Consider the following 15059-nt stretch of genomic DNA (forward strand, 5'->3'; position numbering starts at 1 on the left):
CAGTGCTATGGTCGGTAATAGGATGAGGGATTGGATGTTTTTACAGCATGGAGCAGTCCGCAGTCACTACTGAGTCAGCACATTTTAATTTTGTCATCTTAAATTAGTTTAAGCTGTCATCTACTTTAAAGCTAAGAAAAATGTTAAAACATACTCTTAAGTATTTTTGCTAGATGTAATTTTTTTTTTTTTTTTTATTATAAAAAAAATACACAACTTCACACATGACTCAAAGGACATCTGTTTTCAGCCTCTGATTTGTTAATAATAGTTGACAAATGGAGTTCTGAATAGCCTTCCATTCCCTAAGAGTTTTGTAAGGCTGCGCCCCAGTGTATTTTCTGGTACAGAGTAATCCTTTTACAAAATTTGTTTTGCCTATGAACTATTTTTAGGGCAAAAATACAGCTTTTTTTAGTTACTACTTTGCAAGTCGGAAGGTGAAATTTGACTTGCACATGGTGTCTTGAATGTGAGTGGTGAAAAGCTTCCAAAATTGTGACCCGCCAATGGTCATCTTTCTTTTACTGCAGAGTAATAAGTAATGTCTTAAATGTTAACTTGTGAATTATGACTGTATTTTGATGCATTTGTATTCCCTCTTTCTTGATTTCTGTTCTCCTTCATTGCTCTTGAAAGAATGCAGCAAAGTAACATGTTGCTTGTGAAGTGAAGAAGTGCAGAAATGACAAAGTAATTGGGTCAAGTAGCCCAGTGTAGAGCTCACCTTGCCTCGGGAGATGACATAGCGGGAGATGATTCAGCCTCTTTCAGAAGGTTACTGCTTGAGCGTCACGAAAATATAACCCCCTTTATTTATTTATTTTTTTAGCATATGTAAAGGTCATATGCCTTTTGTGTTCTGATGGGAGGGTTTGCTGGAACCTTACCATCCCTCCTGACCAGCCAGTGTAATATGTTGTGCCGTCTCTTATTCCAGGCCTGTTCACATCTATAATTAAGCCTTTGCTTTGCGGTTCACTCGCCGCCTGCCCTCAGCGCAGCATGCTCCCAGGCGGCCGCTATCAGTGAAAGGCAGCACATGCTCCTCTAGCGTATTTCCTCCTGCCGAGGCTGTGAATGAGCCTTTAGATGGAAAGTCAAATTAACTCTTAATTTAGTGCTGGCAGAGTTCAATGCAGCAAATGTGAGGCACCATCTCAGCTACACTTAGCTTTTCATGCATCGGTGTCATCTCCTGCGTGCTTCTTGCACTGCTGTGACAGAGGCCGAGCGTTGCCTTAAGGGGTTTGCAGCCTTTCCTTGCATTGCTGCCCTCTTGGACTTTTGTAAGGAATCATACTGTTTATCTGCTTTCAGCTCCCCTCTGATGGATTTCTCTTCTTTGTCTTTTTTTTTTTAAACTTTGCGTTCAACACATTGTTTCCACAAGTCTTTGTTCTTGTTCTTTTCCTTCCCCCTTTTCTGTTTGAGCCCATCTCGGTCGAGCAGCTTACTGCATGTGGCAGCTAGCTTGACTTTGTCTCAAAGGTGTGGTGCCTCGCAGCACCTTGCATCTACGATCGGGTGTAGCTTTGAATTGAGCTCAGCCAGTGTCCTGTTTGTATGTTTTCCCTGTGTCTGCATGAGTTGCCCTTGGATGTGTGGCAGCACCCTGTCATGGAGCGGCGTCCCATCCCCAGCATACTTAGATTAGAGTAGTGTCACAGGGAGGGTCCAGACCGCCGCGACTCTGCATTAGGACAAGTGCTTGTCAGTAGTAGGTGGGTGACACTTAATTTTTACTTAACACCAATGCAGGCTGCAGCACTTAGAATTTGGACTGAAACTAGTCGGAGCAAGACCTGCAGGTGCATCTATTAATAGATCTGCTCAAAAGTAGAAATGGTTGGGTTAGTTATGACTGATAGCTCATTTTCCGTGCAGCTTTTAAGTCTGTACAAATGTTAGCCTGAGTTATGATGAGCTTAAATGTCTTAATTTATAAATGCTTTCTCTTTGAGTAGTTTTTCCACACTTGGAGATACGGGCGATACTGTTGACTGTGTGCAGATCAAACCTGTTTCATACTGCACCAAGTCTTGAATTTGTGCCTTAGTCAAAACGCAACATGAGTGGCGAAAGGGAGTGGAGTCTAGCATCGCAGTCGATTGATCCTGCATCGCCACTTGTTTATTTGGTCATTTAAGGTTTCAAATTGTCCTCTTCCAGTACATGCTGTGAAGTGGCTTTACACACCAAGGTCAATCTGTGCTCTGCAGGAGAGCTGACACCAGCAACCCGGGTCTTTTGCAAAGGAGAGCTCGTTAAGAATGCATGTTGATGTAGGCCGGTTGTGGTCTCTTTCGGTACTGGGGGGTTCTTCTCATTGCTCTGTTCTCTCTCTTACTGCCATTTTCAATATTGTGTACCTGTTTTTGAGGTCACATTCCAGAATGCCAGTCTTTTTAATAAAAACCTTAAGTTCAGAATTCAGTGTAGCAGTGTTTTGAAGGCATGGTATTCAGTATCGCCCATGCTCGTGCACGCTGTGGTATTTGTTCCATGACTATAACTTTTGGCTTCCTGTGCCTTCAGGCGAAGTGATGAAAACCGCCTCGGGGGAGTTTGCGGAGGACCCCTGTTCGTCTGTGAAGAGGGGGAACATGGTGCGCGCTGCCCGTGCCCTGCTCTCTGCTGTTACTCACCTGCTGGTTTTGGCTGACATGGCTGATGTCTACAAGCTACTGGTGCAGCTCAAACTGGTGAGAGATGAGCAGGCTTTTCACTAACAATCCTTCCTCCATGTCATCACTATGTCATATTTGCCCAGCTTTCTCCCCAGGGAGCCTTAAACCATGTAATTTTCTCAAGGTTTAGTGGTGGGCCTCTCCGGGGAAATGGGCTGTTGGTAGCTTCAGGCACGTATTTGATCCATCTTAGAGATGGGGAGGGGGATTACAGTTGGTACGCTACCTAGAGAAATGGGGCTTACTGTTGGAAGTGTCTTGGATGGTTTTCGGTGTAAATAATTTGCTGTGTAACATGCCAATAGTCATGTCATTAATACTGAAATCGACACTTCACTCTTTGTTAGGGTTAATCTTAAAATGACTTTTTTGGTATATTCCAGCATCAATCTTTTTATTCATTTAGTCTTTTTCCCATTTTTGTTGCCACCTGTGTTTGTTTGTTTATGTATAATAACCACACACACAACAGCTGAAGCCGCTAGTCCCAAGCGGGGTCACAGCGAACCGGAGCCTAACCCAGCAACACAAGGTGTAAGGCTGGAGGAGGAGGGAACACACCTGGGACAGGACGCCAGTACATCATAAGGCACCCCTAGCGGAACTGGAACCCCAGACCCGCCAGAGAGCAGGCAGTTTTGCTTAACTGTTAGTTTGTTAAAAATACAGTACATGTAGTCTTTATTTGCTTTGCATGGACACAAAATGTTTTGAAAATGAAAAATTTCAGGCAATTGGAGTCGTGTGGAGTTGTTCTTTGCCTGGCACTTCCCATTAATGTTGCTGCATTTCAATGCAATATTTATTTAATTGGAATTAGTCTGTTCTTATGAGCTTAATTAATTGGCTTTGTGGCCTATTTAGTTTTTTTTTTTTTTTTTTTTTTTTTTTTAAAAACAAGAAAAAAATTACCCACACCTTCTTCTGGTCAACTTTATGATCAACAGACTAAATTGCTACCTAATAATTCACGGTCTCATTTGAAAAGGTAAGTTAATGCCTTGGGTTTAGTGGAATTCATTAGGCATATTGGTTTTGATCATAGCTGGTTCTGACATCTTTTGGGGTTAGTGAGCACTTTTTATGGCATTGACTGTTGAAGTTTAACTTTTTTTTGACGTTGTCTGTCAGCCAAACGCAACAATGCTGTAAATGACTGCCAGTGTTGTGTATAAGTGAGACTTGACTGTGATTATGCCGTGCTTTATGCATGTGCCGTTTTCTCAAACCAGCTCATCTGTTTCTGCTCTTGTAGGTGGAGGATAACCTGGTGAAGGTGCGTAATGCAGGCACCGAACAGGATCTTGGCATTCAGTACAAGGCCCTGAAGCCTGAAGTGGACAAGCTGAATATGATGGCTGCCAAAAGACAGCAGGTACTATGTGCAGGAGGGCTGGCAGACCTTCTTTCTGATCTTTAATAATCCATGAATGTAAATTTATTTTTGAACGGCTCTTGTTCAGCAAAGTGCACATCAGTTTGTTTTGCAGGGTTATAACGTGTGATATATCTGTTGTGATGTGTCTAAGATGTAAGATGCTCCTAGGAAGTCAGGGCAGCTATTTGTGTTGCTTTGGAATGATTTTTTTGGTAGGTAGATTTTGTCCCCTTGATTTGATGCACTGATTGCTCACATAATGGGGTTAATTTGCTCTGTGAAATCATGCCTATAGGCAAATTCCAGTTTTAAGGTGATTCAGTTACTATTTTTGTGGGCGGGAGGAAAACGATTTGTGAAATGAATGATTTGCAGGAAATATCAAAATAAGACATTTCTGTGCTCTGTAATGACAATAGCATCATAAGGCACCAACTTATTTGTGGTTTGTGTTTTAGCCTTATATTGTCATTCATTATCAGTAACTACTTGCTCGCCATAGGGTTAAAGAAATGTGGAGTCGACAACACAGGCACATAGCATGTGCTTCATGGTTTTCTGCAAAGGCTTGCAGCTCTTTGTAGTAGTGGTAAAAGCTGTGGTTATTTATTATTTGAGAACTACACATAACATGAAGGACTTGAACTCTTAATTGTTTATTGGGGCAGGGGGTAGAGTCCTGTTGAGGGCTGTTGGCTTGTTATTTTGAAGGTCTCTTGTTTTGAATCCCCCCCTCCTTTGTAGTCCCTTATTGAGCGTACTTGTAGTTTTAAATACCTTCCAGTATAAATGAGTAAATGCATCAGAGCAGTGTAAGTACATGCTGCTGATTGCTATTCTGGATGGCTGATATGGTGCTCTGACTTTGGCTACTTACTGCTGCCAGTGACATGTAATACATGGAATAATGTGCTTTTCAGACGAGGGCTTCCTGTGTACCGATGCCTTTGTGAAGATTTAATCACGGGGCGCAGAAACAAATGGTTCATGCAAGTAACAGTGCTGTTTGATTAGGATTCAGACTTATTGTGTTCTCCTGCTTGATGATTATTTGTGCGTGGCCCTCCTGCAGTTAGTTCAGCAATGTTTTCTCAGCCTCTGTTATTTGTAGTCATGTTACTTATCCATTGACGGAAAGAACATTAAGTGTTCCTTACTCGGATTAATCATGCAGATGCTCAGCTGGTATCTATAGTTACGAGTTGATGAGGTTTTTTTTTTTTTTTTTTTTTTTTTTTTTCCCCTTCTTCTTCTTTTTACTTTTTTGGGCGGCAGGAGCTGAAAGATGTCCACCATAGAGACCAGATGGCAGCAGCACGTGGCGTGCTGCAGAGAAACATCCCCATGCTGTACACAGCCTCTCGTGCCTGTCTCCAGCACCCCGATGTGGCTGCATACAAGGCCAATCGCGACCTCATCTATAAACAGCTCCAGAGTGCGGTTGCGGGCATCTCTAATGCTGCCCAGGCCACTGCTTCTGAGGATTATGCCTTAAACCAGTCTGCTGGTGCTGGAGAACTCGCCTACGCCCTCAATAACTTTGATGTGAGTAACGACAACTACCGAAACTAAAAGGACACTTCTGTGATATGAGAGAACTTCATGGTTCTTCCTGCTTCTGGTGTTGCAGTATTATATCCAATCTTACAATGATCTTGAACTGATTTATGTCTTTGTTCGCTTTTTAATTTGCTTGGGGGCTTTGCACAGTTCGCACTAGATGAGATGTGCTGAAACTGAAAAATTAAAATGCTCTCTCATAAGCCTTTTGCTCCAAGATGGACAGTGCACCCCGGAAACAACCTCGCACCACAATGTAATAGGGACTTTCGTCTTTTCTGATGCCTGCTTTCTTTAAGTGACACGTGACTCTGAACTGCCAGTTGTGCTAATTGTAAGTGTTGTTATAGTTAAGGCCTAATTAATGCATTTAACTTGAGTACATGAATTTGGTACGTCTCTTTAGTGAGCACACATCAATACACCACAACTGAAGACATCTAAGATGTGTTCAGGTAAGAATCCTCTCGGCAGTGTGTGGGGAAAAACATGGCATCCTTTGACGTTGTGTGGAATATCAGTGATTTTGACTCCTATCTGTCTCAATTTCAGGGCTTAATTAAAAAGAAAAAACTTGGACTTAAACCAAAATAATAGTGTTAGAAGGAAATGTTTTGTACAGTAATGCATATTGCTTGTCATGTTAGCATTTCCTTAATCTGTTTTTTTCACAGACCCTACGGCGCAGCACCTGTGTAATCTCACTGTTACGACCTTTGCTTCTGTTGCATGTAGTTTGTATTTTACATTGACATTTTTTTCATTTAGCAGGTGCTTTTGTCCAATGCTATGTACATCTCATACAAAACACAATGTGTGCATTACATTAGGAGACATTGTTGCACATGTGTGATTAAGTACAGTTTTTTTCTTTCACCATATGCACTGCTGTTCATCACACAAGTACTTGCATAAAACTCAATATCGACGATTCCTGGTCACCTTCCTAATTTTTTTCTTTTTTTTTTTTTTTTTTTTTTTTTTTTAGATATGCAGAAACACGTGACAATAGAGGAGTAGCTGCGTAAAGGATTGATCTGGGCACAATCTTAAAGTTAGAGTGCATGAACATTTACAGTATACACAAATTTAAGCGCTCATTTTAAATGCACCGCCGAGTCTGACATCCGGTTCGGAAATGGACCTAACTTTGTGTGCCCAGTGGTGCAGTGTTGGGCACATTGCCTTCTGTTAGTTCTTGCATAGTTTCTCAGATTTATTGGCTGCTTTGCATCAAGTCACATTATTGAAATGACTGTGGTGGTGCATTTTGTTTATGTGCCAAAATGGGTGTTTATGTTTGGAATGCAGTTCTGATTCTTTATTGCTGTGTTGAAGTGCATTACCCTTAATGTAGTAATTAAAAAAAAAAATGTACACCCATTTCTCACATAACGGGGTTAAATCTTTGTGTGAAAACATCCTCTTGTGCAAGTTACCAGTTTGAGGTGGTCAAATATTATTTCCTATCAGAGAGGTGGTTACTTGATAGAGAACCATTTCTTGATAAACCAAATTAAATTTTAATTCATGGCAATGATAAAACTTGCATTTAATATTTACAGCAAATTATTCGTAGCTTTGACTTTTCCCCATTCATCCTTTATCAGTAGGCACCTGTCCCTTACAGGGTCACTTTGTCCATGTGTCATGGACATGCTTTCATTGGCCCTATGTCTAATTTTAACATTTATTATCCTGTAAAGCAGATCTGTATGCAAATTTAAGCATCCAAAGTTTTCACAGCAATTTTATTGTTCAGGATTCTTTGTTTTGAAGGCCACATCTCCAGTGCATCCTTTATTGTTGCTGCGATCATAAGTACGCGGTTCAGGGTTTCTTTTTCAGGGCTGCTTCTGATTTTTAGAGACTGAACAACTGAAGTCTAGGAGCCAGTGTTCATAATACCCTTTCAATGCTTTTGATATAAAATTGAGATTAATTGGAGGCCATTAATCTTTACACCTGTCATCTTCAAGTTCATCGTTTTTGACATCAGTTAAGCAACATATTTAAAAGAAAATGTAACGTTCAGCAATTAATACCAGCAAATGTATGACAGTGTGACTGAGCCAAATGATGATCTTGTATTTTTCATTTTGACATTGTGTCCTTCAGGGGTAGTCTGCCGTGTTGGGTGAGCCTTGTTGTTTTGCACCCGTACTGGAGCTTTCCTGAACACACTGGATAAACCAGGAACATTATATGGTGGGGGATGCAGCAATTATGTAGAAGAGGACCATTTGTAAAGTTTCCAAACAAGATTTATAAAAAAAAAAAAAAAAAAAAGAAAAACACTTTCAAGGGGTTGTCTGAACTGGCCATTGCTATCATGTGGGATCGTAGTGAGTCAGCTAATCTTTCAGTGTTTTAACTTGAGAACAGGATGTGACACACAGACAGCACTTGGTCACATCCAAACCGCTATCAGGTCCCAAGGAGGAGGTTCCCCCAGGCTGACTTTGATTTTCTGTCAAATCTCCAAGGCAGTGTGTAGAGAGACATACAGAGGAGAGGCAAAAGAAATGGGTGGCGCAATCCGAAGCAAACTATATTTAAGCCATGCAAGGCTGTTTAACAAGATTCCCAGAGCTTGAGCAGATACTGAATCTCCTTACATTTATACTGATGAGCATTTTAAAACACAGTAGATTCTGATGTGTGAATACAGTAAGCATACATCAGTTTCAGCTGGCATGATGAAAGGTGTCTTTTTGTCGTAACATTGTGACTCATCGCAGTGTACAGATTGGATTGCCGGTGACTGCTCAGACATGTAACATTGCACGCACCTTTCAATGCATCCTTTCCTGCTACTCAGTTTCAGACTAAAGAACCTGAGTGACTCATAGTCTGGTTTCCCTGGAAACGTCTCCATAGAAGCTGGAAAAGGCAAGGCTCGTAAAGTGGAAATTTCAGCGACACCATGTGTCACCTATGACATGTTGTGGCGGTTGCCACATTGTGCCTTCTGCATTCCCGTGTGTCCTTATCACTGCCTCAGGACTTGCACTATGGTTTTCCAATCCAACTTGAATTTTTCGTGTCGCCTGCGATGTTTCCAGGGAACCGACGTTGATGTGTGGTGCACATAATGTCGTGTGAATGTCGTTAAGTTATCACGGTGATAGATAGTGGTTTCGGCACATGATTCACCCGGCCAGTGTTATGCCTCCTACCTTTCATGAGAGTGTGTTCAGCAGCGCCATGGCCGGTTGGGTGTGTTTGTTTTCAGTTGTGTATCACGTTACGCTGTCAGTGTCGTGGCTCCCCAGTGTGTGTATCAAAGAACACTGGCATAGCATGCCTGTGACTCGGGAGTGGCATTTCCAGCACACACACCCCCCCCCCCCACCTTTTTATACTTGTGGTAAACACAAATCACTTCTCTTTATAGAACTTCAATTTTGTAAATTTATGGAATGTGAATTTCAGTGTTGTGCTAAACAAGAATTGAATTTTCTGTTTGATATAAGTAAAACCACACAACTGGGAAGTTTTGTCATAACTATGTAAATAATTCATTTTCACTCCTTACTTTTGCAAGTACTATAGAAAAGGGATCAAGAGTTATTAAACTCTTCCTATAAAGTTGCAGTCTGTTCTGGATGGCTGCTTGACTGATAAAGGCTTTTCATGGCCTTGCTCATGTTTTTAAATTGCTTGCTCCTTCTGCAGTGCCGCCCCCCCCACACACACACACACACACACACTAAAATTTGCTCCTTATCCCATCATAAGTGTGCACAATGAACATCTACCAAATGGGTTTTCTGCAGTAATCTGATGTGCACAGCTAATGGGGAAACTGTAAGACTAAGGAGGCAGTAGGTAGTGTTGTGGTTAGCAGTTGTGTCTTACACTTAAAGGGTGCAGGCTCCAGTCCCATCTGCTGCTCTGATACCCTCTACTGAGGTACTTCCTCTCAGTTGACACAGTAGAAATGGGTAAATAATTTTGTTACTTTGGTGAAAAAAGCCTACCTGAATAAATTAGTCAGAGCCTACTGCATGCATGCAGTCTTGGATAACCAAATTAAAGCAAAAAAATTTGTATCAATAAGTGCAACATCAGGCATGGAACTGTAAAGTTGCAGATGGAAAGTTGTGCACTGATACTCTTCCGTGCTCTTTGTGGTACAGAAACAGATCATTGTGGACCCTATGAGCTTCAGCGAGGAGCGGTTCCGGCCTTCCCTGGAAGAACGCCTGGAGAGCATCATCAGCGGAGCTGCCCTCATGGCCGATTCATCCTGCACCCGTGATGACCGCAGGGAGCGCATTGTAGCGGAGTGCAACTCAGTCCGGCAGGCATTACAGGATCTTCTATCTGAGTACATGGGCAACGTAAGTCCTCCTACCTCTGTCCAATCTTTATCACCCCCCGCCTTACGGACATGACTGCTTGTGCGTGCACTCTGTGAGTCAGCTCTTTGAGGCCAGATCCCGTTTTCCTCTAGGGGCTGATTTGCAACCACCAGAGGTCAGTCTTTTTATTTTCTCAGAGTCATTTTGGCATGTTGGCCCACTCTGCTGCCCTCTTGACCTTTATTTCCTAATATTCCTGACTAATACAAGAGCCTTTCAACAAAAGCCCTTTCTGTTTTCAAAATGCCTTTTGAAATTGTAGCTAATGGTAGATGAGAGATATGGCTTTTGTTCATATTTATCCATTGCGCGCGTGCACACACAGTCTGAAACCGCTTGTCCCAAATCCAGCAACCCAGGACGCAAGGCCCCAGGATGGGATGCCAGTCCGCCGCAAGGCACCCCAAGTGTGACTCGAACCCCAGACCCGCCAGAGAGCAGGGCCCAGCCAAAACCACTGCACCCCCCCTAGTTGACAAGCTTTTAGGGGTTTGGCTGCACTTGGGCAGATTGCTCAGTGGTCCTGAGTCTTCCAGATGGAAGGAACTTCCCAAAAATGGATTACCATTTAAAATTGTTCTGACTTAAAAAAAAAAAAAGATGTCATGAAGTGTTGTTCACAAATTAAAAATAAAGTGCATTGTTACAAGTAGGGGTGTGGAGGATGGCCTTCGTATGAACACTATCAGCTGATGTGCAATGCCATGCCAAACAGGTGGCGTATATGTTAAAGGTGCCACATTGTACTCAGAAGACCCAGTTTTGAATTCAGTTTTCTCCATGGATACTTGCCTAAATTTTTTACAGTAAAAATTACCCTGCATTATAAGTAGATGAGCTTAAGATTGCAAGTCACATAAAAAAAAAAAAAAGGCAGGTAAGACACAAATGCTCTATGTGAAATGTGACCTCAGCTGTGTTACTGTGTGAATTTTAATGCTTTTAAGAAGTTGTGATTCTGTGTCTTCACAGGGAAAAGGTTTCCCCTCTGGGTTTGGTTGAAAGTGTGTGTGTCCAAATATGCTGCCCTCCTTGTCATTCACTGATAATACACTTCACCTTCATTTCTGTGATGGACAAGAAGCACAGTCTAGAGCTCAGTTGTATTTAACTTTGCGGTTTTGGGATATTACAGGTGAAACAGGATTCACGTGACCTTTATGAAGGATTTCTACACATTAAAAGTGCATACTTGCACAGCGTATTGATCGACTGCAAATTGTATGTAGGTTGTTTCCAGATCAAGCTTTGGCACTGTGTTTGTGGTATTGTGATGAGCTGGGTTGTACATGTGATCAATGCCATGTGCTTGTTTCCTCTCAGCTGTGATTGTATCAAAAAAAAAAAAAAACTGAATGGCAGGCAGCATCCTAATCCTTACTTTATGCACATTACATTGCAGGTTGTGCCTTCACTCTAGAGTACTGCTTTTACATTGTAATAATTGGAATGTACTGTCAATTTTCCCCATCTTTTGTTTCTCTTACAAAGGAAATCTTCAGTTTAATTGCATTCATAATGTTGTCACAATATATTCATGTAAATTGATTCTGGGAGCTGAGAAGCCAGAGGCTAATTAAGATGAAAACAAGAGGCATTTGGTTTTCTGTAAAATCTTTCAAATGTTCAGTCAGTATTGCTGCTGCATGAAAATGTCTAGTAGATACCAAGAGATGCAATTATTCTGCAACTATTTGACAGCATTTTGGGGACGGCTGGTAGCGTAGTGGTTAAAGCTGTCATTTTTGGACCCGAAAGTTGTAGGTTCCAATTTCACGTTTGGATGTAGTTGCCTTGAGAATGCTACTTACCCTATATTGCTCCAACAAAAATGACCCAGCTGTACAAATGGGTATGTAATTGTAGATAAATTAACATTGGAAGTCGCTTTGAAGAAAAGCGCTAGCTAAATGAATAGATGCAATTTTTTGAAAACCGCTATTGTACACTGCTTTGGTTTAGGCAAATCGGATTTGTGCTGCTATGGACTGCTCTTTCCGTTTATAACCCCTATTTTCACTGTGATCTTTGAGAATATGCACTTACTGTGGTGGCTCATTGGAACGTTGTGCACCCTGCCCACACCTGTACTCCTGGACGTGTGGCCTCGCCTATATTTGACACTTGTGTTGTAGTGCCTCTGAGTAATGTGTCTTCAGTTTGCTATATTTTTAAGAACATGTGTTTGTGGTCACCAAGTTCTGTTAGCTTCTGCTTTCTGTAAATTGACACCATAAGCATGATATGAACAGCTTTGCATCTTTTGTGCCCCCCAAAGTCAGTGCAGTCTATTCCCTGGCTTATACTCAGAGCCTCTTACAATTACTATATGAATGATTGATGATACGTTGGAGTTCCTGCTGGTTGCTGGGCAAGTTTTGCTGCAGGGTACGGCAAGTCTGGCAACGGTATATCCACTTTCTCGTGAGTGTGTGTGTCTGTCTGTGTGAGTGAGATGCGGCGTGGTGCCTTCTGCATGGAGCACGGTTGCTGCGCTGAGCCCTGAACCAGTGATCTTTGCTTTGCGCTGCTCAGTAGCTGTTTGAATGTTCTCACACTTGCCTGTCACTGAGCAGTGCTGTTGTCAGTCTGTGAGATCATCAGCCAGCCCAGCTTGGCTTGTTCCTGCCTATCTGTATTCTCTCAGCACCCTTTTTAATCACGGGTGTGTTGGCACATGCCCTGCTCCTTCATAAGGGCTTGTTTGTTCCTATGTTCTTCATGAGCCTCAACTTGTTCCCATGAAGTAATGTAGCACTGGCTGCTGAGGCACAGAAATTTTCATTATCTCAGAACAGATACTGATTCAAAGGATCAGATAAGACATTTGTAATTAAACTTACACACCTGTTTATTGCTGTGAAGAATGTAGCTTCGGTGCCATTGTTTCCCCCATCCTTCAGGTAGTTGTTGATCCTTTTTTTTTTTTTATTTTTTTTTTTTTTTTTTTTTTTGGGGAGCAATTCACAGTAAGTCCCTTGCAGTAGTGTTTTCTGGTATTGGTTGTGGTTTAGCATGTTACAAATCCCTATCCTTCACTGTTGCACTCTTGCAGGTTCGTCTAAAGGCTGCTGAGAGCCTCACTAGGATAAGCAGTTAAGGAGACTGACTGATGATAAAATGTGAACCTTTAGTTTTTAAAGAGTTCTGCACACTAGTGGTCAGTACTACAAACCACAGTCTGTCATATTTCAGCAGCCTGCTGTTTCTCAGTACATTGTCAGCTCTCGAACTTTGCTATGTTCGCAACTGAAATTCAGATAAATAGATATGATAGAAAAAGAGCAACTAACTCGTGGTAAAAGACGCGCGCACACATTGTCTGAAACCGCTTGTCCCAAGTAGGGTTGCGGTGAACCGGAGCCTAACGCGGGGGGCAAGGCTGGAGGGGGAGGGGACACACCCAGGATGGGATGCCAGTCTGTCACAGGGCACCCCAAGCGGGACTCGAACCCCAGACCCACTGGAGAGCAGGATCCAGTCATACCCGCTGTGCCACTGCACCCCCCTCACGATAAAAGTTAATGATAAAATGAGAGCTGATGAAAATGAAGTGCACCACACAGGATTAGTGTTTTACCACTGAGGTGATGCTGAACATAGTATCCAGCCAGCAAAGCCTCAACTGTAGACTGCAGCTCCACCACCTGTTGTCATTTAATGTTTCCAGCCTCTAAACGTGTGTCTGTGTTGTTGCGTGTTACAGTAGATATCGTATATATTAATTTGTAAATGTCCTCATGGGCCCCATTACGTGAGGCGGTAGCCTGCAAATGGGACATCCGTGGCCTACACAGTGGGAGGTGAGTACAGGGAATATTGAAAGTACTATCGGGGTAGGTAAGGCACCACAGTAATATAGATTATTTTGCTATGACTATTACATCTACAGAAAAAAGAAATATTAATGGGGAAAATATTTCCCCTCCTTCGGCGTAACACTGTTATTGCAGTACACTATAAAAGTCGAAATCTATTACTACTTGTACAGTGAAGGATGTTTTCTTGTGCATCGTAGCTGGTAGAATGCAAGATTGTTTGCATTAATAACACGACTAATTTACTTGACCTTTTTAAAACGAATAATTTTGAAGAGCATTTTTGTCTAGTTCTTGTTGATGGATTGATTTGTCAGGATAATTGTTCCTATGTGATACTGTAGGTGAAAGTGGACATCTCGTACAATTTATCCATCTTGAGGTTTTAATCGTTTTCTTGTTGCCCAGCTCCTGTAAGGAGGTGCCTTCACCTGTAGTGATTCATTGAAAGAATGGCCTTATGAAAACTATTTTAAAATAAAAACTTTAATGAAAGACTTAATTCATAATCAGAAAATCAAAACTTTTAAAGTCCTTTCCTTAATTTTGAACCTGTATGAATTTGGTTGATCCTCTGGTTATAGGCCACTGTACTGTTGAGATTTGATAATTATGTCATTAGTTTCCCCCCCTGCAACACTAATTTTGACGAGCTTCTCTTGGAATGAAAGGATGTTGGTGTTCTAGAGGAAGTTGAAAGTATTATGGTTTCATATTTTTGGGTCTTTAGCAGAAGGTATGTGACATGGTGCTGAAGTGGGGTTGAATGCCCCTGTGCAGAAATAGATTTATGTAGGACCTTTCTCCGGAGCATGGCCTTCTGCTCAGCGCAGAGCCTGTTGGTCAGGGCTTTAGTCCTTTTAATAATTTCTCTGTCGGCACAGCTTGGTTCTTCATAGCACGTTGCTGTGTAGCATTGCGTTTGTCTCGGTAGCCGGTGCTGCGTAATTCACAGCTCATGTTCTGGCTCGTGATTTAAGTTTGCTCCCAGTGCTGCATGCAAGTTACCTAGCAACAAGGCAGCCAGGTTATCCATCTCTCTTGGAGGAGCTGGTGCTTGGTGGGTAAACAAACGTTCTCTTTCAATCTGGCAGTGTGCTGCCGGATGTATGTGATGTTTACTGTGTAGCGGAACCACTTCAGTCGCTTGTCTGCAGGAGGAATGCAGAATCCCTGCGTTAGCCCATTAACAAGCTGCAGGACGATAGGACAAAAGAGCCTGAAACGCATGAGACTAAGGATGTGC

The 15059-nt window shown here is 42.1% G+C and overlaps 1 protein-coding gene across 2 annotated transcripts in view; it reads left to right on the plus strand.

The window, feature by feature from the left end:
* Nucleotides 1–15059, plus strand: part of ctnna1 (catenin (cadherin-associated protein), alpha 1) — a 71525-nt gene that overhangs the window by 5584 nt on the left and 50882 nt on the right. For both annotated transcript variants that reach the window (XM_018745197.2, XM_018745198.2), the window contains exons 4-7: nucleotides 2539–2705; nucleotides 3946–4065; nucleotides 5344–5613; nucleotides 9771–9974. In XM_018745197.2, coding sequence (XP_018600713.1) covers nucleotides 2539–2705; nucleotides 3946–4065; nucleotides 5344–5613; nucleotides 9771–9974 — 761 coding nt within the window. The remainder of the gene's footprint in view (nucleotides 1–2538; nucleotides 2706–3945; nucleotides 4066–5343; nucleotides 5614–9770; nucleotides 9975–15059) is intronic.

Source organism: Scleropages formosus, chromosome 13 (genome assembly GCF_900964775.1).
Source record: "Scleropages formosus chromosome 13, fSclFor1.1, whole genome shotgun sequence".
In the NCBI taxonomy this organism is placed as follows: Eukaryota; Metazoa; Chordata; class Actinopteri; order Osteoglossiformes; family Osteoglossidae; genus Scleropages; species Scleropages formosus.